Source organism: Podarcis melisellensis, assembly GCF_964234715.1.
Source record: "Podarcis melisellensis genome assembly, chromosome: 1".
In the NCBI taxonomy this organism is placed as follows: domain Eukaryota; kingdom Metazoa; phylum Chordata; class Lepidosauria; order Squamata; family Lacertidae; genus Podarcis; species Podarcis melisellensis.
Window position 1 is genome coordinate 49759118 of NC_138528.1, and position 27031 is coordinate 49786148.

Genomic DNA, 27031 nt, shown 5'->3' on the forward strand with positions numbered 1-27031 from the left:
TAGCAATGAAGTGACTAGAAAGGAATCTATATCCTGCAGCACTAATCTTAAAATATACCTTTACAGTACTAGCTTTTTATTTATTAGATTTATTTATATCCAGACTTTCAGGATAGACAGCATCCAAATGATATCAAAATAATTAATAACATAATAAATAAGTGGAAATAATTGATAACATAATAAATAAGTGGAAAAATAACAAGATTCAGGGTTCAGCAGGTTCTTTTGTGTTATGTTCTTGCATGATAGTTGGAGCCAGGGCAGTCTAGTGGAGCAGAGCACTCTCTGAGGTCTTTGCCTGTCTGCGTCTCTTTCCTCTTTAGGATGCTGCAGAAGTACTAGTTAGCCCCTGTATCTAAACTGGGATGTAGATCTTATCTAAATGGGGTGGTGAGAGCATGGAATGCTACAGGCCTTATATGCCAGAGAAGTATCTGTCTGTCTGTGCAGTGTAAATAGTTTATTCTAGTGGATGAATGTGGAATTCTGTAGTGGAGAATTTTAGATCATTGATTACTTTCCACTAATAGTGTGTTTATACATTTGAGGCAAATATTGACAAATAAGCTAGCACGATTGATCTGAATGCATGCAATGTTTTGTATTGAACATAAAATGAACAATTGCACAAAACTAATGCTATGCATCTGAGTTCCTTCTGGTTCCGTGATACACCTGATCCCTTCTCTGTGTTTTTGTATCTTCATATAGTTGTGCTGGTTTTTATGTTCTCTGCATTTTCCTCTCACCCTTTATTTTAAAATGTAGATGACTTCAAGGGCTCCCCCGACCCTGTCACTCACTTACGATGGGATGACCCGTACTACGACATTGCTAGACACCAGATTGTGGAAGTGGCAGGTAATGGGTTCTTTTCATTTCTTTGTCTTCTACTTCAGAAGCATTTTGATACGGCATAATGACTTGGGATATAGGGTCTATATTATTGTTTTGCTGTTTTGTTTTATTTATGTTCGTGTTTTTATCCTGTATTTTATTCTGTGAACTGCCCTGAGATCTTATGATGAAGGGCAGTATATAAATCTAATAAAAAAGTAAAAAATAAAATAAAAAATAAAATAAAATAAAATAAAATAAAATAAAATAAAATAAAATAAAATAAATAAACCAGCCCAGCAGTGGCCCAACAATAGGTTGGATCCTAAGTTGTCTTTTAGTGAATGATAGGATTCCTTCTGTTTGTAGAAGGAGCCATGATCCAGCAGAGGCTCCTGCTGGAGGAAGCAAGCAGGGAGGAAGCTGTTTTTGCCTGTTCCCCTTGCAGGTCACGGCACAACTGTCCATGGTGTCCTGGAAGATGCTTTGACTCGTAGGTGCAGTTCTGCCCATGGGTAGTCTGGATCCAGCCAAATAGCTTGATTCACATAGTGGTCATCGTCGTTGTGAAAATAGCAATTGTACAGAGGAAGAGAACTTTGAGAACCATGGGCCCATTAGAGTTATTTGATAGTCACTTGAAGCAGCAATCTGACCCCAAACTTACAAACTACTTTTTGAACTCATGAGTCAGATGTTGCATTGGCTGATAGTACCATGGGTTACTGAGGTTTGGTTGGCTGGGGTCTGGAGAAGGTCCTTTTTTATTGTAGCATCTGCTCAATGGGATGCATTCCAGGGTGGATGAGTTCCAAAAGTGGGATGTTTCCACCAATTGTTGAAAACCTGTCTCTTTCCCCTGGCATTTCCTGACAATGTCACCAGTTTCTGTTGTTCCAGTTACTGTGGTTATTGCAATAATGTTTTTACTTGATTTTAATTGTTTGTTTTACTTGATTTTAATGGATTTTGTGTATTGTGAACTGCATCAATATTTTTGCTAATGAAAAGTATCACATAGCTTTGAGAATACATTCTGATAAATAGTGACTATAGCATACTGGACTTAGAAGAGTTCAAATCCATGGTCTGCCATGAAGTCTACTAGATGACCTTGGGTCATTCATTGGCTTGTATCCGACTGAGTCATACTCAGAATAATTTAATTCCATTGATTGCAGTGTGTCCACTGTCAGTATGGCATAATCAGATAGAACCCATTATCCCTCATCCTGGCCTACCACATAGAGTTGTTATGAGAATAAATAGCAGGAAGGGAGGACCACAAACACGTATTGTACCACACCTCGAGTTCTTTGGAGAGAAGAAGGTGGGAGAAAAATAGTATGTGCAAACCTGAAAACTTATTCTCCCGAAGAAAAACTGTTTTAACTTGTTTGCAGGCTAGAAGAGACTCTGCATGTGTGCCTCTAATTTTCCTGAGCCATGGCAAATCCCTCAACTGTCTGAACAAATCAGTCAACTTTAGGTGATTGCCAAGTCACACTTGATTCCAGGGCATCAGTGGGCAACCTGTGAACTTCCCAATGTTGCTGGACTCCAGCCCCAACCAGAATTGCCAATGGTAATGGAATATGAGAAATGTAGTCCAGTATCACCTGGAATGCCACAGGTTCCCCACTTCTCCTGTGGAGCATCCTGGAGTGTGGAATTGTGCCACAGCTGTAAGGAAAGGGTTAAATCTTAATTATTATTTTTTAAAAAACTTATTGATAAATGCAATACTTACAAACACAAAACAGAATGCTAAACAAACTTATTATACATAGATACACAGACCTCTCAATTTAGATTACAAAAAAGAAAACAAACAAACAAAACATACAAACATAAATCTTGACTTCCCTCCACCTATGTGTGGCTTCCATTATTTCTTTTCTTCGCTGTGTTATCACTATTATTTTTGACTATCTCATCTTATGCCCATTTCTTCTTAATTTTTTACTCTATAAGTTTAATTCATTGCATATTGATATATTAATACCAGAACAATGTTTTGTGATGTATTCCTTCATGCAAGTCCACTCCTCTATCAGTTTTTGGTCTGATTGGCCTCTTATCACTGCTGTAAGTCTTGCTGAATCTATATATTCACAAAATCTTATTTGCCATTCTCTTATTGAGGGAGTTTTTTCTCCCTTCCAATTTTTTGCTATAATCATTCTGGCTGCAGCGGTTGCATATAAGAAAACTTTTTTCCTAGTGGCAGGAATGTCAGTCAATATAATTCCCAAGAGGAACCCCTCTGGGGTTTTTTACATGATATTTTAAGCATTTTTTAAAGTTCCTATTGAATGTCACTCCAATTTTTTTAATATACGCACACTCCCACCACATATGATACATGGTTCCTATCTCTGTTTTATATCTTCAGCACAAATTAGATTTTGATTTATAAATTTTCGCCAATTTGACCGCGGTTAAATACCAATTGATATATCATTTTCATTATATTTTCTCTGATTGTGACACAGGCTGTGAATTTGATATCATATTTCCATAATTTCTCCCATTGATATAAACAAATCATGTGGCCTATATCTGTGGCCCACTTAATCCTAACTTCCTTCACCTCTTTATCTTTTAATTCCTATTGTAATAATAGATTATACATTTTAGATAATATCTTTTTAGGATTTTTAAATAACTGTTTGTAGTTTTGATTCTTCTTTGCCAAATCCGATAATCTTATCCTGCCTGAATAGGTGATCAAATTGATAATATTGTAGCCATGTATTACAATATTGGCCAAGTTCTTCATAAGATCTTAACCTTAATTGGCCTTGATCTTCTTTTACTAATTGCTGATATGTGACCCATTTGCCTTCCGTATTTTTCTTTTTTCCTTACATTTCACTGACATTCCTGGGTTGCCCTGTATGGCTGCTTCACTTACATTGTCTGCAGTTCAGTTACTGATTTTAGCAAACTTGGTTTCCTGCAAAGAGGAAATTTGCTGTGTAAATGATTGCTGGCAGATTGCTGGCAGTGCTGTTCAGAAACTGGAGGCAGGAATAAATGCTGGGAGTTTATTTATCACCAGCTTTTGCTTTTGACCATTATGCCAGGTATTGCAACAGTACATCCTCTTGGCTATACAGACCATTATTCCTTATGCACATTGATAGCTACTGCCAACCATTGCAATGTAGAAGTGAAGACTGGTTAATTTATAGCAAGCAATTGATCATTAGAAAAGGGAAGAAATTGAAATGGCAAATGATCTGGAAGAAGTAGGAGCTGTGCTTAGCTTTTACTTACGCTTTTACTTACATTTTACTAACATCTGCCTGGAGTTCATCTCCTCCCTTCTTGGTAGCAATGTTTGTTTTGGGCTCTAAAATTACTGAATTCTCTGGAGTTTCTCTCCTCCAGACATTCTGGCTGCTCAGGATAGTTCAAGGAATGGTTATTTCCTTTGAGACAAAACACATCTTAACAGTTTTTGAACTTAGTTTTGATTTTCAGTGTGTGACCTGAGAAGTTCTCAGGATGGGATAGTTCTCTCCTCCCATTGCAGATACATTGAGGATATCTTTCTATTCCCTGGGATGGTGAATTGACATTAAACAATTAATCAAACAAAGATCCCCAGTGTTAAGTTACTAGATGAGTTCAAACAAGGTATTTTCTGATACGCATTGTATTCAAATGTATAATAATAGCTCTATTGCTGACATTCCAGGATTTCAGCCAATTGAATGAGCTTCATTAACATCATGCCCAGCTCTGGCAGTATTGCACATTCATATACTTTGATAAATAAAGAATTCCCTAACAACTGACATATCCTTTTCCACTATTGATAACATTAGTTATTTCTTTGTTCATATGTATGTATTTTGAAGTGCTTTCCCCTGTAGGACTATGTATTACTGAAGAGTCATTTCACTTAATTTTTTTTTTTTTAACTGGCAACCACATGCCTTAGATTCCTCTAACATCTATCACCCAGAGCGCTAGTACTGTGTTGGCTTCTGACATATTGAATGATGGAAAAAATCTCTTCACCGTGGGCTCCCTTAGCTCTCAACATGGTTCTGTGAATTTTCAGTGCCAATTAGGCTTGTGGGTGGAGTTGCAGTGTGAGTGAAGAGCAAGCTGGAATTTAACTAATAGCTATATATCTTTAAAATGTGGATTGCATAGATGCATTTCTAGCACCACTAGTATACTCAATATTTAGAGAATCATCTCAGAAAGTAAAAGCTTTAAATACACATAAATGTGTAGGCTCTTTATTACTATACTTACAATAGAGGCACATTGGCAAGGGTTGTGTGGGATTGTATATACTGTTATGGTTCAGAATTTATCTGGTTAAATTCCCCTGGTGTGTGTCACCTGCTAACGTCAGCTTACAGCTGGGCGGAGACAGAAGCTTTTAGAAGCTAAGAAGGAGGAGTTTTTCCCTGTACTTTCACTTCCCTCTGTGTATCTGAGAGGGAGACATGTTTGCAGCAATGGCTGCCTGCAGTGACGGACCTTTGATGCTGTAATGTTTTAATAAAGAGCTGTATATAGGCACACCTGTCTATGTATGCTTGCTTGGAGAAGTAAGGCTGCTTTACACGCTGCGTGTTTCTACTCTGCTAAAAAGCCGTGACTGAGAGAAGACAGCAGGGCTCCTTGGGAGTTGTTGCGCAGCTCTGGAGGAAGCGTGCCGGACCCGCTGTAAGTGATTGATGCGGATCGTAAAGCTGTCTGAGCTGCGGCTCCTTCGGTCTAGCCCAGAGATCGATTTCCCCAGAGGTTATGGAGTGTCAGAAAACGCTCGTAAAGCAGTCGGCGTGAGCTCCAGGAACGCTTTGAAGTCAGCGTGGGTGCTGGAGAGCAAGAATGATTGATTGCCTGCTTTCGGAGAGGCAATGGTGGCTGCAGAGACTGAGCTAAAAAGCAGCTAAAAAGCTGAGAAATAGCTGGAAGCTGAGACGCAGCTAGAAATCGTTTTTCCACGGAAGCAAGAGCCAAGAGAGACGGCTGCTTCGGACGCCCAGCTGGTACTGAGTACGGAGTAAGTACAGCTTGGGGCACCTTGGGAGAACGGGAGAAGATGGCTGAAAGCCAGAATATACCGCTGGAAAAGCTCACTCTAAAGAGTTGGGCAACGTGGTCCAGACAAATAAGGGGATGGTTCTTGGTTGAAGGGCTCAGGGAAGCAAGTCAATGGGAGCCAAAATCATCACCCCTTGGCCGGCCAGCAGCTGGAGCAGGAGATGCAAGCTGTGGGGCTGTGTTGGCTGAAGATAGCCAGAGGCTGCAAGAGCTAGAGATGCTCAAAGCATGCGTTGATGCATCACTGAGGCCTCATTTGGAGGGCGTAACGACAGCGTGGGCTGCCTGGAATTTGCTGAAGGGCTTGTGTGAGGCGTCAGCGAAAGGCCAAAGCCCTGGAGGAAGCCCTGGGGGGGCTGAAGGATGCCCAGAAAGCCCAATGGGGGCTGAGACAGTGTTGGGGAGCTGTTGTAATGCTTCTACACGTCTGTGTGATGGACTGAGTCCTGGAGAGGCTGGACTGGCAGGCCCTGTTCCCGATGTCTTAGCCTCTAGGAGCGCTAGTGAGCAGATCGGGGGGGCGAAGAGTTCCAAAGGCAAGTTTAAAGAACTTTCCCTTTGTGCTGAAGCAGAGAGGAGCTTCAGGGGGGGGCCAAGCTGGTGGATGGCACCGTTCCAGAAGGAGGAAGGCCAGGCCAGCTGGGAGGAGCCCCGGGCAGTGTTTTTCCACTGGAGTTCAACGTCGGCGTGGCAGTTGCCCCCACCGGAGCAGAGAGCCGATGCAGGATGTTTGCAAGGATTTTTCCCATGGGAATCAGGGAGGTTTCCATGGCAACAGGCCTGGGAAGACAGGCAGGCGTGGAGCTGAGCCAGGTGGTCGTGGTAAACAGCAGGGAGAAGAGTCTTATCAGGTTTCTGCGAATATGGCAGTGTTTGAAGACGGCGGAGTGGAAGATTTCCAGCTCAGCCTTGTAATCGACTCTGCAGCTAACCGCAACATGGTTCCAGAGATCCCTGCAGTCAAGAGGTGGAATTGCACAGCAGTTCCGAAAGGACAAACTATTAAGTTCGCGAATGGACAGAAAACTAGAGTTCACAAATGTGCTAATGTCTATCTTTCTGTTTTACAGGAGACGGTGGATTTTTGTATTGTTCCAGAGATTCATCACTGTTTGCTATCTGTGCCTTATTTGTTGAATAAGGGGCTCAAAGTTTGTTTTGAAAATGATGTCTGCACAATCTCCAAAGAGGGGAGGTTACTGGCCAAAGTGCGGAAGGGACAGAATGATCTTTTCATTCTTAAAACGTCTCTTGGGGGTGAGGGGAAGGTTGAGAAAGCACAAGCGTTGCGTGCTACAGTTCCCAACCAGCGTGCTACAATTCCCGCTCATAATGTTACATGTGCATGCGTATGGCATCAGAGAACAATTCATGGGTCGGTAGAGGACTTGCAGACTCTGCCCGAGGTCGCCACGGGGTGTAGGATTCAAAATTGTGGAAGTGCCATTGATTGTGACACTTGCAAGCAGGCAAAGGTGAGAGGGTGCAGTTACCCAAAGGTGGAACGGGTAGCCACTAAACCTTTTGAGCTGGTACACATAGATTTGGCCGGTCCTGTCAAGGAACCAAGTCTGGGAGGGGCCAGGTTTCTGCTAACGTTTTTGGATAATTTTTCGCAGAGTTCCTGGGCTCATGGTCTCAAATCCAGGGAGGATGCAGCACAGCTGATCAAGAGCTGGATTGAGGGGGTGGAACAGAGGTTCTCCACCAGGGTTCAAGAGATCATCAGTGACAGAAATGCTGAGTACACTGGTTCTGCGTTGCAGAAGTTCTTGCAGAAGAGAGGGATACGCCACACAGTTAATTCACCCCAGCAAGGGGGGGTGGCAGAGCTGAGGAGTGGAGCTCTGGTCAAGGCTGCACAGGTGATGCTGAAAGAAGCCAGGTTGCCTCCTGAGTTTTGGCTGGAGGCTACTAGGGCTGTGTCATTCACCTGGAATCGGGTCTACAATTCACTGGTAGGTGACACACCGTTTTCTTTGTTAAATGGCCGCAAACCCCAGGTTCACTTTCTGCGGACTTTTGGGACTCCTGCGCTTGTCGCTTTGCCTAAGGCTTTGCAAGGGCCAGATGGAGCCAAAGTCCAGAAAATGATCTTCTGTGGGTATGAGCCAGATGCCCGTGCATGGCGTTTTGCTTACCCATCAGGTGATCAGAGTAAGGTGCTGATCAGTAAACACGCTGAGTTCTTAGAGGAGGGTGTAAGGTCAAAGACTCCTGTCAGGCGTGATGTTCTCTCAGATTGTCTCTCTGACCCAGAAGACAGTTCTGATGAGGCGGAAGAAGGGGCTGAGGCTGCTGATAACGACCAGGTCACTGACCAGGGTCAAGAGCAGGATGTGGCATCTCCACGAGCTGTTAAGAGACTGCCCAAGAGTCAGCCTAGTTCTCCTGTGAGTGTAATGGAGAGGATTCGAAGACGCTTTAAGTCAGAGGGTGAGTTCCATGATGCAGAGGATACACCTGCCAATCAAAGTGAGTCAGGGGGAACACCTGAGTTTGTGCCTAGGAGGTCCAGTCGCACAACGAAAGGTATCCCACCAGAGAGGTATCAGGCCACAGGTGCGTGGGTAAGTTTCGCACAGTGCGATTCTGAGAGTTGTGAGGTGATTCCACAAATGCCAAACAGGTATGCCAAGGGAGGGCACAAGGCATTGGGGAAGGGATTGATCTCACAAGGTGTTACTGAAGATGTTGCACAGGTATCACGCAGGGACACAAGGGGGGGTGTTATGGTTCAGAATTTATCTGGTTAAATTCCCCTGGTGTGTGTCACCTGCTAACGTCAGCTTACAGCTGGGCGGAGACAGAAGCTTTTAGAAGCTAAGAAGGAGGAGTTTTTCCCTGTACTTTCACTTCCCTCTGTGTATCTGAGAGGGAGACATGTTTGCAGCAATGGCTGCCTGCAGTGACGGACCTTTGATGCTGTAATGTTTTAATAAAGAGCTGTATATAGGCACACCTGTCTATGTATGCTTGCTTGGAGAAGTAAGGCTGCTTTACACGCTGCGTGTTTCTACTCTGCTAAAAAGCCGTGACTGAGAGAAGACAGCAGGGCTCCTTGGGAGTTGTTGCGCAGCTCTGGAGGAAGCGTGCCGGACCCGCTGTAAGTGATTGATGCGGATCGTAAAGCTGTCTGAGCTACGGCTCCTTCGGTCTAGCCCAGAGATCGATTTCCCCAGATATACTGCCAATAGCCTCCATTTACTGAAATTCCCTGTTCAGAGTTCTTGTCCTAATTAGGAAAGGTTAATTTGTCCACCTTTTGCCAATTTTTTTTTTAAAGCACAACTAAACTAAACAAAATGACTGCAAAGAAATAGTTTGACTAGATGCTGTATCTGTTGGCAGCTCTCAATGTCTTGAAGGCATTTCAAGGCTGATTTTGTTTCTTCTATCTCCAGGTGACAACCTGAACCACTGCTGCTACTGATTGATAGCTTGCACAATGGAAGCAGGAGGCTCTTTTTAATCCTCTAACTTGTGCCCTTTCAGATGTTGTTGGACTCCCACCACAGCCAACAATGCCTGTGGTCACAAATGATGGGAGTTGTAGCTGTAGCTAAATATTAGGCTAGTCTAGGTAGATATGCAACTTCCTTGTTGAACTAGGGATGGTTGTCTGAGGCAGAGACGCAACCTGAACTTTGGGGAAATGTGGTCATTTCTGATACCAGGCAGTGTTGTAACTTTGGTTTCAAAGACAATGGAAATGTCATGTCCTTATCCCAAGTGATCATCCAGATTACATGCCATAGGCTATTCTGAATTTAACCTTTGGGACGTCTATCTTTTATTACTGTGGCCTTGGGGCCCTTGATATGCCTTGACAATTCTGGGGTTCTCTGGAGTCTAGAAGTATGAAAGTTGCTGGAATAACTTGTGATGGGGAGCATTGATTAGTAAATCTTTTGGTTTCCTTTCTTTGTTTGATTCTGCTTTAGGCTGAATTATTGGAAATGATTGTTAATACTTTTGAATTCAATTATTTCAGTGTCTGATGAGCAATTAACATGCTGTACTCCAGTGATTGATTTGGGGAAAGCCTCTTAAGGCTTTCTTTCTGTGTTTTTGCAGCAGCATTTTTAAAACTGGGAGACTGCCATTGAGCATGTGCCTATGTGTTGTAGTGGGACTTTGGGACACTCTAGGTAAAGGATAGGGAACCTGTGGCCCTCTAAATGTTGTTGGTCTACATCACCCATCAGTCCTGGCCAGCATGGCCAATGGTCAGGGATGATTGGAGTTGTAGTCCCAACAACATCTGAAGGACCCAGGTTCAGCATCATTGCTCTAGGATCTGGCCTAGGGCTGTCCTTTGGCGATGTACATCCTTTTGCCTCAAATGGAGCATGCTTACTTTCCTGTAATCCACAGGAACTTCTCTTCCTGCTTCTGTCTGTGTATGTTTGCTGGCTTTTCAGAGGTATTGACCAAGTAATGAGGGATTTGATTTCCTGAATTATTGTTTTGTTTTTTTTAGTTCTGCTGAGCAAGAAGCAGTCCTTGATCCCAGAAGTGTTAGGAACTGAAGTTATCTCTTAAACTCCCCTGTGACTGGCTACTCTTGGGTCTCAAAACTTGTGTGAAAGAGGAGTGGAACAGGTGGTGGTTCTGAGTTCTTAAATCCTAGAGCATTCTATTTTCTATTTTCTATATATCAGGACCAATATTAAGGACCTTGAAATGGACATGGGAACATTCATTTTTGTAACTGAAACTGGGTTCACTGACTTTTCAGTATTAGCAATATCCTGTTGTTTAAATGTCTGGTAGTATGAAAAAGCTATTGTTTACCTTTTCATGCATACCTTGTATGGGAAACCTGACATATAAAAAAGCAATAGTTCATCCAGATTGTAGCAGAGTCTAGAAAGGGAGGAGGGGGAAAAATCAACTTCTAGATTTATCTAGTTAACAACTAGGTAATCATGTTTTTGAGCTTGTTGTAGTTGTGAGTGTATGCAACTGTGTGTGTGTTGGAACTTTTCTGTCCAGCCCTTTCAGCTCAGTCCTTAAGATTATTCTGGTTAAAGGACTTTGGTTATTATGGTATAATGTAACTTTGTTTCTGTTCCTCCAGGGCAGGGTGCACTTGATGGGGTCCAGCCAGGTAGGTGGAATACCTGGTGTCATTGGCATTTAAAGAATGTGGCATTCTTTAGCATGACTGTGGCCTGTGGCTGGGTTATCTCAGGGGAGCCCAAATTCTGCAAAGCTGAGGGTGGCATCCCAGAACCTCAAAGTTGTACTTGATGTGCATTATGTCAAGTAGATTGCAGCCATGCTTCTCTAAGCTGGTGGTATAGCCATCTTGGTAGCTTTCCAAACTGAATATGTGGCTTGGAAATTCCCTGGCAGAGCTCTGTGTGGACTTCAGCTTGCGGTCTTCACTTTGGGTGCCGCAGTTCTCATTTGATGCTTCAGCCTGCCTTCTTTTTTTCTTGAATGGTGATGGGTGTACTATCCATCAGGACATGTCTCCCAGGCAGTCATTACTGCTAACTTTCCCAATCGGAAATCTTTTGCGGGTGATTTCTTCTGCAGCTAAGAGTTTGCAGGATGTTGCATGACAGTGAAGTGTGATTTATCTTATTTGGAATCTATGCAGGATGGAGCTGTTGTTGCTTTATTCCCACTGTGGCATCATTCAGACACAAATCTTTGGCAGAACTTGGCCTTCTTTATCCCCTGTGACCCAGCGGTAGGCTGAACCCATTGTTTGCTGAACAGCCTAGGCAAGTACATTTGCCTGCCATTCTCTGTTTATTCCGTAGTAGGTCTTCCATTCTTCATCATCTCTTCTTGCAAGTGGTCACTGGCCTGCTGTATCTGCAGATCATGTCTCTGATTCTATGCTAATCATTTTTCCACCAATTTAGATGCAAGTAGATGGTTACTTTGAAACACTGACTAGTGTCAGTTCTCCACCGTGCTATTTTTCTAGAAGAAGAGGTGCCAGAAATCATCATGAACACCCCCCTCGTTCTCTTATAATGGCAACCTGAGAGGTGCTGGAACTGAGTTGTGGCTGAAAAATGCCTCAGTTCTCCATCTCTAAATGTAGCCATTGACTTTTGGCTTCCTCAGGCATCTCTGCATATATCTAGAAGCTCCATGAAGGTCACTTTGATCACAGAAGTGGTGTAGAGGAAGCACCTTGAACTGCCAAGAACCCTGAATTTTTTCAGCCTTGTTTATGATGACAAGACTGTTTTGTACCTTCAGAAATATAAATGCCCTAGACAAAGCGGTGCTGGCTCTTAACTATACCACCATTGCTTTCATTTATTTGCCTGCGTTATGTCTCAAGCCATTTCCCCGATCACTTTAAGGGTCATATCATCAACTTGATAGTGCAGGAAAAGGAGCAGCCGTAGACTTCCTGTTTAATCAAGAGATGTGACAACTCACTGTGTTATTTGCAACATGCAGTTCTCCACATTCTGCATTCTGAGAACTTCTCTGAGGCTTTTTAAACAATCTGTTGTTTCCTTACTCACTTAGGTTAATTTAGATGTATTTCCCCCCGCTACATGGAAAGAATCCCTGCTATGAGAAGTGCGGTTGTTAACCAGAGTATTCTCAGAGGAATAAAAGAACTGCTGCACGTCCAACAGTGTGGCGTGGACATGTTTTCCTAGATGGGGAGAATGTCAGTGTGTATGTGTGTGTCTGTGTGAATTATAAAATGGTGCTGTGTTATAACCTAGGGTATTTTACACTTTTTACTGCAATAGCAGAACATTTCTAATTAAATGGGCTGCCATGTGCAGATGAGTACAGTGGTTCCTCGCAAGACGAAATTAATTCGTTCCGTGAGGCTCTTCGTATAGCGTTTTTTTCGTCTTGCGAAGCAAGCCCATTGACAGCTTAGCGGATTAGCGCTATTAGCGGTTTAGCGGCTTTTAGCGATCAGCTGTTAAGCGGCTTATCAGCGGATCAGCTGATAAGCGGCTTAGCGGCTTAGGAAAAGGGGGGAAAGGGGAAAAAAACACGAAGGAACTCGCAAGACTTTTCCGTCTTGCGAAGCAAGCCCATAGGGAAATTCATTTTGCGAAGCGCCTCCAAAACGGAAAACCCTTTCGTCTAGCGGGTTTTTCGTCTTGCGAGGCGTTCGTCTTGCGGGGCACCACTGTACTGTAATTCCACACCTGAGGCATTAATCAGGTCATAAAAAAATACCTTTTCTCATTTGATTTGCATAGAAACTTGACACATGGGTTATTGTTTCATAGTGTTGCTGAAGTTTATCACACTTTGGACTTGTTGCTCAAATTTCAAATGGCCTGGACATTTTTCTAGATAATGCACAACATGGAAGTGCTTTAGTTTATTTGAAGATAGTCTTGTAGAAGTTGTTGTCATTGTTAGCTTTGCAGCTGTACCTGGTAACAACAGGGCCACACACCACAACTGTGCAGTGCAATTTCTAGTGCATACAATGTTTTACGGTTCAACACCAGCAGGGGCTTTATTTCAGATTTAAGCAGGAGCTTTTATGATAATTACAGCTAACCCGTTTGGGACAAAGGTGGCTGAATAATTGTTTACTGTTGGGTGCATGCTGAATGCTCCCTGCATGGACTGATGGGACTCTATCTAGTTGTGTCATACAAGAATAGTCTTAGGGTGCATATTTGCATTTAATGGAATGTTATGCTACCTTACCTAGAGCTTGGTCTAGAAGTAGAAGCCTGTAGAAACAAGTCTTGCTTAGTCTATGAAAAACAAATAGAACAATCAGGAGATGAGCTAGAAAGAATCAGTGACTATTAAGAGGCTTCATCACTTGATTTGAGATTGCATATGGGATACTTACTTCAGGTAACCAGAAGCTTGTGGGGCAAGTGTAACCATAAAGTGGCTTTTACTTGTCCAGGTCCTGAAGAGCCAGGTTTGACCTGAAGTTGTAGTCTTTTCCAACTTTAAGACCTTGAAGTGGAACCATAGTTATATGTGTTCCTTTCTCTTGACACTTACAGCTGGCAATTTGAAGATCCATCCTAAATACCCCATCTGCCTGATGTTGTTTTCTGACCCACCAGTTGGAAAATGCTGCTCTAAAGCAGTAGATGTCAATATAGTTTGATCTTGCATTGTGTTCTATTTATACACTGCCAAGTTTTAAAAATCAATTTCTCAAAAACATCTGCACAGGACTAATTATCATAAAATGTTGCATTGGTGAAAGTGACTACTATAATTCCACACCTGAGTTATTAATCTATTCAGGTTCTTTTCCCATTTCCCATTACAGAAATTCACATTGTCTTTGTCAAAGGAAGATTCTCCATTTCTTAATAGAACAGCTGTGGTTTGCAGAGTCAACAGATACTACCATTCAGGTCTTGCCACTCAGACTTCTTTAGGCAGGAGCATTTCTTCTTCCAACCTAATAGGGTTTCTTTTCATGATATATTGCACCATCATGCGTACCGGGAATTATTTTGTTCTCATCAAAAAGGGGTGCAAGACTGCAAAATATCTCATAGGAGCACCATTTTACTACATTGGTCACAAGATTGTGACACCATTCAATGTACTGCCAGGAGCATCTGCAATCTACTCCAGTGTGTACACTGGATGTGCGTACACACAGTTTGTGGCCATTGAATATATGGGAAGCTGTTTGGAAGTCCCTTGGTTAGGTACTCTATTTTTGGGCAACCGTGGGATAAACTGTTGGACATTGGTCTTGTGATCTGGCTGTAGTTTTGTACGGTCGTTCCAGATGACCTCTGCATTGCTCTTCTTTTTTTTCTGTCTCTGGTGGGTGCCATGTTGTCCTGCAATGTCTTCTACCTTCGCATGCTTCACATGTGTTCATGTGATGGTATATCATCCTTGCATCCCCATGGCATTTACCTGGTGCTCCCCCTCTACCTTAAGCATGTCCTTGACTTCCCGTGCTGCAGCTGTTTGCATATTTTTTGGGGGGGGTGTGGAGTAAGCTTTATAGCTACATAATCTCTGTTTATGTGTTGAAGGAAGTCAAATGAGAAGAGGAAAATAGGCAGGATGAAGGGAAATCTCTTATTATGGTTAGGGTTTTAGGTGGGTAGAGTAGCATACTAGATACATAGCTTAATTGACTCTTTCTATTCCTGTGATGTGCAGATTGTCATTCCTTTTGTGTATATACAACATACTAGAGACTGCCACTCCTACTCTCTCTGCTCTGTGAAGCAAAACATTAAAAGATGTATCTATGACTTTTAGTTACTTCCCTCTCATGAAGGCATTTGATTTGTTTGGATCATGGGTTATAGTTGGTATATTTTAAAGCTTTTCTACCTTGCTTTTTAGTAAAAAAAAAAAAAAAAAAAAAAGGTAGTAGAGCAGCTTACCCTAGAGATCAATAAAAACAAGACTGTCCCTGCTTACTTTCTTAAAAACACAGAGAAAGGGAGAGAGAAAGTGATAAGTAAGGAAGAGGAAAACATGTAAAGTCTGGCACCAGATTGTAAAGTTACAAAGCTATTATGAAGACCAACTGGGATAGCAAGGTTCCAGGGAGAAGAAGAGCCAAAAGGAGCTAGTTCCTTAGAGTTTATGGAATGGTCCTGGTTTCCATCTCCCTCATTTGTAACTTAATGGAATGGTTGCTGCTAAGTGACACTTGAGGGTAGAGGGAAGACCAAAGGATTGCCTTCTAAATTAGATAAATCTTTATCACCCATGAATGAGTTTTATTTACCATCCAGTATGTGTACTGAACAGACTTCATGCTTTTTGTTCTTTTGAGTATGTAGAACTCATAGAATCCTGGGGCCATCTTCCTTATTTTATTTTACTTTTTAAAAAGCAAACCTCTATTCCCTTCTGAGCCTGGATTAAGTATAAAGTGGGCTGGTAGTGGTAATAAATGTGAGGTAAAGGTAATAAATGATGGTGGCTGACTTTGCAGCATGGAAGGTGTGCATTTTTAACATCTTCAGTGTTATGATAGAGAAAGCCCCAAAGAGCTTTGTGGCACCATCTAGTCCCTCCTCATATGCAGAAATGTGTACCTTTGCACAAATAGGAGATGGTCATTGGTACACAATTTCTTCCTCATGGGTACAGGTTTGTGTGCGTGAAGAGATTGATCCTGAGAGAGGATGATTCAGACCAAAATTTATTGTAGCATGAATGTTCTTCGAATAGAGCTAACATTGTCAAATGCAACCAGCTGCTGATGAGGTAACTTCTAGTGAGAAGTCCATGATCAACCAGAGCATTTAATGGCCATTCATTAATATTATCCGCTTCCTTCTACAATTTTGTCTTACTTATCAAATGCTTTTAGCTCCGCTCATTGTAAGTGGACAGAGAGGCAAGACCTGTGTTTATGCGTTGTTCTACTGATGTCATTATTACTGCTCTCAGCCATAGATTATTGCAAAGGCTTTTACTGTTGTCATAAATTTCACATTAGTGGTAATTTCACTGTCACGAAATAACCAGAAAAAACCCATGGTAAGGCATTTATTGGACTTTCATGTGACAAGAGCTATATATCACCCCCAGGCCTAGTTTGTAACACTGCTGAAGCAGACTTACTAGGTCATCTGCCTCATTTGGGACTGGGGAAGAAGTTAAAGATTATTTTACAGAGTATTTGTTCCAGGCTGATAGCATAAAATCTTGTGCTTCTGCAGTTTGCTGGTGGCTTCTTCTCACAGCTGATTCGCTTTCTGATCCATAGTGTTTCAGGCCAATTTGTCATTGTGCAGTCCTTGATTTTGTTTGTGTTCTAGTTCTTTCCTTATCTACAAGGACAGCAGGTGGTATGGAACTGTGGATACACTGGGGGGAAATGATGGGCAAGGCCAATACTTTGTAAAGGATCAGTGACCTTTTCTCTGAATGTTTGTGGGGGAAGTATTGTCTTTCCTCCCCTCTCCACCTTGGAATCACAAACCTCAGCAATGCTTACTAGAATAGCCCTGTGGATACTCTGCTCCTCTGGGGGTATTTTAGGCTATTTCCTGCTTGAGAATCATTTCAAATTGTCTGCTCGTGATCCAAGAGTATGTGCCCCTCATAATTTCTTTTCACCATGCCTTGCTCTATTCCACTTCTCACCCTTGGGTCCTCTCAAAATGCAGCCTTCTCTCCATACTGGTGAAGTTTCATGTTGCATTGTTAACTTTTTTGACAAAGCAGAGCCTTTGAACTTTCCACTAGTATCACCTTGGAATAGTTGAGTACTCCACAAGCAGTGCTCCATTATTTGCCTATTGTGGTGTCTTCATGCTTTGTCTTTCAACCTGCTGTGATGTGTGGCATTTTTTGTCCTCAGGTGACGACAAGTATGGGCGGAAAGTAATTCTGTTCAGTGCCTGCCGGATGCCTCCCAGCTATCAGCTTGATCATGTGAAACTGCTGAGGTGAGTGCTGCTGGAGGGAACCACCTGCTTTGGTCAAGATTAGACCTGAGACTCTCCCCTGATCATTCAAATCTGTAATGATTTTGACTACATGAATTTGGGTACCAATTAACCCCCAACTAAGATATAAGCCAAAATTCCTTAAACACTTGGTTAGGAGTGCCCTTCATCAATCTAACCCCACCCTCTGGCTGTATATTCACTACCTCTGTGCCTGTGTTACCTATATTACTTTCCTTATGCTGTGACTGCAGGAGGCAAAGAAGCAAATACATATTTTTAAAAAACTCTGGAGCTTAGGTATGTCCATCTCTCCTCAGCTATTTGAAGTATACATTGGACCAGTATGTTGAGAGTGATTACACCTTAGTCTATTTGCACCATGGCCTGACCAGTGAGAACAAGCCATCCCTGAGCTGGCTGCGGGATGCCTACCGGGAATTTGACCGCAAGTAAGTGTGTGTGGCTGTGGATTTTGCAAGGGTCAAATTGTTGTGCGGGAACTTTTTTGGGTGAAAGGGTTGGCTTGGCTTCTCATCTTTCTCTCATTATTAGATACAAGAAGAACATCAAAGCATTGTACATTGTGCACCCAACGATGTTCATCAAGACACTGCTGATTCTCTTCAAGCCCTTGATCAGGTAGGAAAGTGCAAAGGTACTTTGCTCTGTGGTGGAACTCGCTTTGGTATGAGGAGGAGTGGCTTCCTTAGGAGCCAAGTGGGGTTTTATCATCAGAATCCTGAGACTTTTTTGTTAAGTAGGTTGCTGGTAACTTGTGTATTTGTAAACACTTACTATGATGACAGCATCTGATAACACCTTTCATTTAATTTTACATTTTTATCCATGTCCTTCCTCCATGAAGCTTGAGGGTAGCATGCATTGTTACCCACAGTTTTATCCTCGTAACAACTCTATGAGATAGATTAGATTGAGAGAGAAAGTGACTCACAGTTGCAGGTTCAGATCCCCACTTTGCATCTCCGTGGCTTGTCAGTACACAAAATATTGGCTCTAATTTCTATAAGCTATAATTTCTATAATGTGGGGCTCCTAGAGTGTTTGTTCATTGCAAGGATATGCATAGATGGCTCATCTTGTATATTCCATATCATTTTTAGACAGCTGTTGCTCACTGATGTCAGCTATATCCTGTCGTAGTTGCAAGAACCCCTCCATTTTCTGTCCAAAGCTTTCAGTGTGTGCCTTGAATTGCATTATATAGTCCTATGAGGTCAGAGGAAAGTGGGTATCATGTTCCTGCATACTCTTGATCTCTTTCTGAGAGTGTGGAAATTGTCCTGCAGATTAGTACTTCACTGGAGCTTGTTGCTTCCTCTTTTCTGTCTAACTGAAGAATTAGGTTTGATAAACTTTGTTTCTGACTTATGCTGAGTGACTGACCCTGACATGCAGGCCCCGGCTTGCATTGTTGTCCTTTAGTTGGCTAATAGCCCAGACTTGCTTCAGATATTTCCTGGCCTCTGCCAGAGAATGAGGAGGAAATAACAAAGGACATAACTTGTATTGTCAGCAAAATCCCCAGGTTGAGGCACCAGAGAAGTACCTTTTAGCACATTGTCAGGCCTAGCTGGGGTATTTCAGTAATGGACAAATCCCTGCCTATGTGTTAGGGAACTGCAGAGTGGTGCAACTGGTACACAAGCATTGCCTCACAGTTCTCGGTACCATTTTTACCTCTTCATCTCATCTCTACAAGCCACCCACAGATGTACTAGTGCTGCTACTCTGTACCCTAATTTCTTTCTTACTGGTTTGTCACCTGTCTTGCAGCTTTAAGTTTGGACGGAAGATTTTCTATGCAAACTACCTGAGTGACCTGGAGGAGCATGTGAAACTGGAGCAGCTGGGTATCCCAAGCCAGGTGCTAAAGTGAGAGCATGTTTAATTATTTGCTGGTGTTTAATTTTACTGTTTACTATTAGATTCTGATGAATTGTTTAATGTTGCTTTGTTTGACATAAGTTGTTTGTTTTAAAGTTATTGTGACTTTTTATATTGGATTAGATTGTTATTGTTTGATGTTTCATTATGCTTTTATACCTGTTGTTGTTGTTGTTGTTGTTATTATTATTATTATTATTATTATTATTATTATTATTATCAACATCATCATCATTATCCACTTTGCCTACTAGCTTACCTTTTGTTTCTGTAGAGGAGGCTGTAACAGGGAGGAGAACAGGGTGAGCAGAGAGGGAGTGGGGTGGCGAAGGGACACTGGGAGTCTGACTTGTCGGCACATACAGTATGATGTTGTGAGCTGCTGAGATGGCTCTCTCCTCTGCATGGCTTGCTCTTTATTGTCATGTGACCCTCGGAAGGTTTCCCAAGAGGGAGTGTGGCTTCGGGCTAAAAAAGGATCCTCGCTACTGATGTAGCAGAAGTAGCTTGTAAGTACTTCTTACAAGAGGTAGCTTGTAACTAGCGTAGTGCCAGGGCCTCTGGGCTTGTGTTTACAGGATAATGGGACACTGGACACCAGCTTAGCACTTTTTGGTGTAGTTTAGAATGATTCCATACATACATACATGTTTGTGTCTGTCTCTCACTGTAGGTATGATGAATATCTGAGATCTCTGCAGAAGCCCCCCCAAGTGCCTCAGAAAGTAACCCCACCACGCCCACCTCTGCCAAACCAACAGTTTGGAGTTTCTCTCCAGCAGTGAGTATCCTCATCTCTTTTCTTTTCTTGGTGGACCAGTGATACCTATAGTCTATCTGTGGGTAGTTCTGGAAATGCTTTCCAATCATCTTGAATCGGCACCTGTGGTTAGCTTGACTTTTGCCAGCCTTGAGCTTTCTAGATCAGGGCCAGTGATACACTGGATATTATGTCTGATTCAAAGATGTTTCTTTGGGGGAAGTGACAGGAAGAGTCTAAGCTTCTCCTTTCTCAACAGCTTACGGGAGAAGAGCTTGGATCAGAATCCCATTCCACTTGTGGTAAGGGAGACCATTGCCTATCTGCAGCAGCATGGTGAGTGAGCTGGAAGAACCCTCTTCTGACTTGTCTTGTTGCTACATCCTCTCTCCTTTGTCTCCCAACAGCACCCTTCTGTTGCATCAGCCTAGCCTTTTTAAGATGCCTTAGCACAGACTCATTCTTTTTCCACTGCCCATCTTACTATCTTTCTTGTCATTTGATTCTGGTCTTCAGAAAGACACAGCAAAATTGAACACTAGGGAACTGAGGGATTCTACTAACCTAATTCCCCAAGTGCCTTCTGCATAACTGTTCCCATGCAAGTGTCTCTGTGCATGTGGCTTTCAGGATGTCCTTGTCCTGTGATATTGGAAAGACTTGCTGTTATGTGTGGTAGGTCTTCCCTGAGACTGTGCTCTTCTGTTTCTCTTTGTCCCCAGCTCTTAACACAGAGGGGATTTTCCGACGATCAGCAAACACCCAGACAGTCAGAGAAGTTCAGCAGAAATATAATATGGGTAAGTGCCTGCATTAGGTTCCAGAAGTCTGCTTAAGCTACTCCACTGCCCCTTTCCACCATTCTTTTTGTCTAGGCCCCATATCTGCCCTAAGCACTTTGGACTTGTGCCCTCCCACAACGTGCTTTAACTTCTGAATAGATCTCTGTTTGAAACTTGTCTGGAATCCAAGGAGTTTATTCCTTTTGACATAAACCTATTCCAGTCTAAATCTATACCCCCTGGATAAAGCAGGTGCTTAACCTTCCACAGCAATTATGTTTGATCAATGTATAATGTGTTTCCTCTGTTTCATCCTCTGGGGTGTGTGTCTCTCCATTTCCCTAATATTTGCTGGAATCCTGTTGCTGGTATTTTTGAAGCAATTCTTCCAATGCTCCTAATGATTGCTGCTTTGGAGGAGGATTGAGTACCACTGATCCTTTTTTTTTGACAGTGTGTTACCTGCTCCTGCCATGCTTCTGCCTCCAGTTCCCGGTCTTTGGATAAGTTCCTTATTCTGCCAGGTGGAGGGGGTTCAGCCCTGGTGCTCTAGTTATGGCTTTGAACCTATCCACTCTCTTACCAGGGCTGCCTGTGGACTTTGTGCAATATGAGGACGTGCACCTGCCAGCTGTGATTCTCAAGACCTTCTTGCGGGAGCTGCCTGAGCCTCTCCTCACCTATGGTCTCTACAATGACGTCGTCAGTTTCTACAGTGAGTGGCTACCGAGAGTGTCCTGATCCCAAAGCAGAAAACTCCTCTAAATACACTCTACCCAGAGTTGTGCTGTACTCTCACAGCAGATTGGCTGGATTACGCTTTCCCAGGGCAGCATAGTAAAAGTCCTAATTCTAGTACAGTCATACCTTGGAAGTTGAACGGAATCCATTCCAGAAGTCTGTTCAACTTCCAAGCTCCTGCAGCCAATTGGAAGCTGCGGAAGCCCCATCGGATGTTCAGGTTCCAAAGAACATTCACAAACCGGAACACTCGCTTCTGGGTTTGCGGCATTCAGGAGTCAAAACGTTTGACTTGCAAGGTGTTTGGGATCCAAGGTATGACTTTTTGAGGGCTTTTCCTCTGCAATCCATCTCTCCACATGAAAGCTAGGACTTTGCTTGCTGGTATAAATGCCCCACTTGCTTTCCTTTCCAGGTGTAGAGGAAGAAAAGCGTGTAGATATTGTTCGCAAAACCCTCCAGAGTCTCCCGGAAGAAAATTACCAAGTGCTGTGTTCACTGATGTCCTTCCTTGTGCAGGTGAGCTGTCCCAAAGCATTTCTTTGCACAGCATATATGCAACATCTGAAATTCGCTGCCACAAGATACGGTGATAGGAACGGGCTTAAATGGCTTTCAGGCTGAATTAGGCTTTTCTCTCTTGTGATTTTGCAAACTATAGTGACTAAATGGCTCCTGTGTGTTCAGAAGCAGAGTACATCTGGATACTTGATGCTGGAGACAGCCAATGGGGTGGGGTTGTTGTTGTTACACCCAGCAAAAGGCTATGATTTACAACATCTGTTTTGCCATTTAAGTAATCTGTTAATGCTTTTCTCTGAAAGCTTGAAGCCTAAATGATTAAAGAAGGAGTTGGTGCAAAAGTAGGTTTTATTTCCATTAATCAATAGAAGAAAACAGTTTCAGGCTAAAATTTCCAGCCTGTGAAGAAGCAAGAATGATTGCTGCCACATTTTAAGGTCTCGTCTGCAAGTTATTTCTTCATGCATGCTTTCTATTGGATGTTCCTTTGTGTATAAGCCTAGAGCTCTCTAGAGGCAGATGGTGAGGAACTAGGAAGACAGAATCAAAATTTATTTGTCTCTAAAGTGAAGTATTTCCTTCCTCCCTCCTACATAGGTCTCTGCTAACAGCGACATCAACAAGATGACCAACACTAACCTGGCCGTCGTTTTTGGCCCAAACCTGCTGTGGGCCAAAGATGCAGCCATTACCCTCAAAGCCATTAATCCTATCAATACGTTCAGCAAATTCCTACTGGACAACCAGAGGGAGCTTTTCCAGAGCCTGGAGGCTTGATTGAGAGCCTGTTTGTGCTGACACACCATGTGTCCACTGTGACCACTTCCTTCCTTCCTTCCTTCCTTCCTTCCTTCCTTCCTTCCTTCCTTCCTTCCTTCCTTCCTTCCTTCCTTCCCTCCCCCTCCCCTTTTCCTTTCTACTTTATCTTGGAACCGTGGCCAAGCTTAGAAAAGCATAAGGTGATGAGTGGAGTGAAAGAGGAGTAGGAGATGGTATTGAGAGTGTGTGTGTGTGCGCATGTGCGTGAAAGAGGGAGAGAGAGAGAGAGAGAGAGAGAGAGAGAGAGAGAGAGAGAGAGAGAGAGAGAGAGAGAAGGGGTGGTCAAGTGGGCTGGGAAGCTGGCCTCCCCATCTCTAGAAGTGGAGTGTCCAGATTACTCTTAATTCCTTCAGTTCCCTTCAAGTAGCTCTTCTTGTACCCCAGCAGAATCCCTACCTCTTGGTGCCTGTGTGATCTGGACTAATATGTGTTGCTGCAGTGGCTCTTTGGCTGAGAGGAATCTATTTCTACTTCTCTTCTTTGGCTCACATTGGTTCTCCACATGCACCCAAATCAGTTCTGAGCATTCCCATTTTGGAAGGCTACGGCCGCTACTGAACACAACCAGCTTGCTACCCTTGATGGAAAAGCTGACCCCTAGCCCTATGGAAAACATGGGGTATAAAAGAAGATTGCTTTGTCCTGGAAGTGCCCATGTTTCTGAATAGACAGCTATTTGTACATTTCAAGGAACTCTAGCACTTGTGGTAGGTGCTGTTACAATTTCCCTGCCATGATTTAAAGGTTAGTGCCCTCAGATATTGTGGAGCCCACTCTTTTTGTAATGCCCTTTTGAAGAGAGTGTCTCTGCGAAACTGGCCTTGCCATTAAGGTTTTCCTTTTTTGGGGGGGGGGGATAGTGATTTTGTGTGTGTTTTGCTCTCCCCCCTGCCAGACGGTAGGAGTCATGCAGGGGGTGCCTGCTGTGGTGGTAATAGCTCTTCAAAATGCCAAAGGCCAGATTAAAACACTGCCCATTCCTGTAACTGAAGCACAGACATCTGTGCCTCTGGTTGCTGCTGCCTTACCATTGTGATGAGAGCATACTCAAGCAAAAGACAGATCACTGAGGCCAAACTCAAGAACCTTGTGCAGAAACCTCCTTGCCCCAATCTACTGGGCAATCTTGTGCCAAAATTAGGGGAAGGTGAGTTTTCTCATTGAAGGACCACTGCCATTGTGTCCTTGTTGAGCTGAAATACAGTTTAAGAATGCCAGAATGGCTCTGATGGACCCTTTGTTTCCTTGGCACATGGAGATAGGAAGCATTGCTGCTCTTTTCTCTGACCTGAGAAAGGTTATGCAGCCGTGCAGTATGGTTATTCCATAGATTCTTGCCTATGTGAGTTGTTCCCCCTTTCAGATCAGAAAGCTGAATTATTCTGAACTCTAGACTAGGCTAAGCCATTGGCCCAAGCACATACATTTTAAGCCAAATGTGTTCTCTCAAAAATAGCAGTTTTCTGCTGAGCCTATAGAAGCTTTTGCTTTTTAATAGTGTTGTAAAAGTGCATTTTCACAATGTATTACTGCCAACTGTTGTAAGGCTATTTTGTCCACACCCCAACCCATTAGTTGGCCCTGTAAAATAGCAAGCTTGGAGTTTCACAGGATTACAGAGAAGTTGGAGGTGCTTTTCTCCACCTTCCCAGAACCTGTGGCTTCCTGTTATAAGACAGTTAGAGGGAAGCTGGCAAGGTGAGTTTTGTAAATGCACAGTAGGCATTTACATGTTTAAAATTGAATAAAAGAAGGCCTGTGCTATGGTTTTAAAGTGACAAAGCGAGCACTAAAATCTGCATGTGAATTATCAGTGCCCGTAGCCCAGCCAGATCCTGTGAATTGGATTCCACATCTGTCACAGATGGCTGGAAATGGTGAACTGAAGTGCTTGACACTATTAGGAGCTGACGAATGTGTTGGTCAGAGTTCATCATCCTACGTAAGGTACAGGATCAGTCAGCATATAGGAAGTGTTCAGTCTGGTAACATATAAACTTAATTCCAAATTTGGAACAACACAGCAGTTGGGAACATTGATTTTTCTGTTTAGCTGAGACATGGAGAGGCTTTCACCAAGAACACTAACAAGTGAACGGCTATGGGAGGAGCAAGAGCCTTTTGCCTTCTAGTATCTCTTGTATAGAATAGTTTAGCATGGTTAACTTGCTCGCTCCTGTTCAAAGTTCCCAGGTTGGAAGGAGAAGCAGCTGGTTTCCATGGAAATCATTGCCTTAGAAATGGAAGGCCCAGGCACTTTAGGACACAAGGCTGCAGGTTCAGCCACTGCACTGTAACATTAATTCCTCATCTTCTTTTAGGATTAGGAGCAAGTTCAGGCAGGAGGGAGAAAGTGCTGTCATAGCTGCCCAGTAACACTTTTATGAAGTCCACAGATTCCCAATTTGTGTGCATGTGTGATTTCCCCCACCCCCAAACACATTGCAAATCTTTGTATTGCTAGCTACTGCACACAGTTAAAAGTGCACTCACAAAGCCCTGCAAGTATGCCAGTGTAAAATAGCTCTGTTGCTTTCCCTACTTTGTGGGAGCTTCCAGGACACCCGGAGTACATACATGGCAGCAATGTCTGCTTTGCCTCATTGCCCTCTCCCCTCACCATTTTTTTTCCATTTTCAAATCTCTTACCACTGTGGGCGATTGGTGGAGCTGCATGCTAGGCCTGACTGCACCCTACGAATTAAGTTTGCATCTTTGGCCAGTTAACTCCGAACTTCCTTCCCCTTCCCTTTTTTTGATTGCTGCCATGTGTGCTGTCTGAATTAGGATGGTAGGCATCCAAGCAAGTGGTTGGAATTGCTAGAAGACCAGCATCTCAAAGGGCCAATTATGTCCTTCCATGCTCCTCTTGTAATAGAGGCCAAGAGCTGGTTAGATCGCCATGGCTGCACATTGTTTTCTGTCCTCCTGCAAACTTCCAGTGCTACACCTGCTTGGCTGCCTCCTTGTCATGTAGCTTCCATGTTAGATATTGGCCACAGTGCTTCTGTCGGTGGAGCGCTCCATCTCTATTGTATCCTTTGCTTGCCTAATAAAGCCCATCAGTGTCTTGGTACCCCCTGAATACACTCTGTGCTCTCACCTCTAGCAGTCAGTCATGTATCTGTAGTGAGAACAGCTTATGGGTGCTGCTGCTTATGCTGAAGCTAATTGGATGCCTTGTGGTAGGAGTGGGGAACCTGTGGTCCTCCAGATGTTGGACTCCAGTGCCCATTAGCCATAGCCAGCCTGGCCAGTTTTCAGGGTTGATGGGAATTGTGATCCAGCAACATCTGGAAGGCTGCCGGTTTTCCACCTTTGCCTTCTGGCAAGTCTCTTTGCTGACTCAGCAGAGGTCTTTGATGGCCAAGTGACCCCTGGTTGCGTGTTCTCCACTGGGGTCTGTATGCAGAGTTTACAGCTTTGCTTTTTGTTGCTGTTATCTTGCATTTTTGTTCTCATTGATGTTTATTGGGAGCAGGGCTGGGGTTTTTTATTTTTATTTTTACTGTGACATTAATTTACACACCCATGTTTATTTCCTTCTAATGGTACCAATCTTGTATTTCACAGTTTGCACTTTTTGTACTTCAATAAAAACCCAAAGCCAATACCAGTTTTGGTGTTTTTCTTCAATGTGTTGTTCTAGAATCAGTCAACAAAAGAGACTGATTAGTATCATCCACCTGGTGCCTATACAACAATACAGTAAGTGATGAAATGCATATCTAATCCCCTTCAGGGAGAAGGTTATTTGTTCATCCTTTGCCCAGTGTAGCAGTGTCTGGTAGGTGTAAATTGATCATAGGACTTTTCCACCTTTTATTCAGGCTGTACTTTGTTACATTACTTGCTTCATAGCTGTCTGTGCTATATACAGTAAACCTGCAGCTTGTGCTTGTTTTACTTGTGTAATCACCTTATGCAGATGAGGAATAGAGCTGGGGAAATCCTCCCCTGTGCATATTTATCCCGCACCCCACACCCCCAGCAGGGTATTCCTTGTTTACTGGGCTTAGGGAAGGGAGTGCATAATCTTGACTTTGAGTGAGGAACTGAACCCTCATGTATTTAATATAGTATATTCATCTTCAACATCACTAGCACCAAGTTCCTAGTTTTAAGGTTTATTCATCTTACGTTCACCAACCTGAACTCATAGCTGATCATTTCCCAGGCAATCATGTTCCCCCAAGTGAAAGCGGGTG

At 43.1% G+C, this 27031-nt stretch overlaps 1 protein-coding gene across 6 annotated transcripts in view; it reads left to right on the plus strand.

The window, feature by feature from the left end:
* ARHGAP1 (Rho GTPase activating protein 1) overlaps positions 1 to 26434 on the plus strand; it is a 34296-nt gene extending 7862 nt beyond the window's left edge. Inside the window, exons 3-16 of one of the 6 annotated variants that reach the window (XR_014165839.1) lie at positions 772 to 864; positions 11000 to 11029; positions 17204 to 17291; positions 17612 to 17743; positions 17847 to 17933; positions 19089 to 19187; positions 19873 to 19980; positions 20219 to 20295; positions 20682 to 20759; positions 21328 to 21456; positions 21898 to 22001; positions 22602 to 22826; positions 22883 to 22975; positions 23007 to 26434. Coding sequence is in view for 3 of the 6 variants with exons in the window: in XM_081901799.1 (XP_081757925.1) it covers positions 772 to 864; positions 11000 to 11029; positions 17204 to 17291; positions 17612 to 17743; positions 17847 to 17933; positions 19089 to 19187; positions 19873 to 19980; positions 20219 to 20295; positions 20682 to 20759; positions 21328 to 21456; positions 21898 to 22001; positions 22602 to 22781 (1205 nt within the window). In the remaining 3 variants the exon portion in view is untranslated. Of the gene's footprint in view, positions 1 to 771; positions 865 to 10999; positions 11030 to 17203; positions 17292 to 17611; positions 17744 to 17846; positions 17934 to 19088; positions 19188 to 19872; positions 19981 to 20218; positions 20296 to 20681; positions 20760 to 21327; positions 21457 to 21897; positions 22002 to 22601; positions 22827 to 22882 lie in introns of all 6 variants that reach the window. The other 5 variants (XR_014165840.1, XR_014165841.1, XM_081901799.1 and 2 more) reach the window with 5 other exon arrangements.
* The last annotated feature ends 597 nt before the right edge of the window (positions 26435 to 27031 follow it).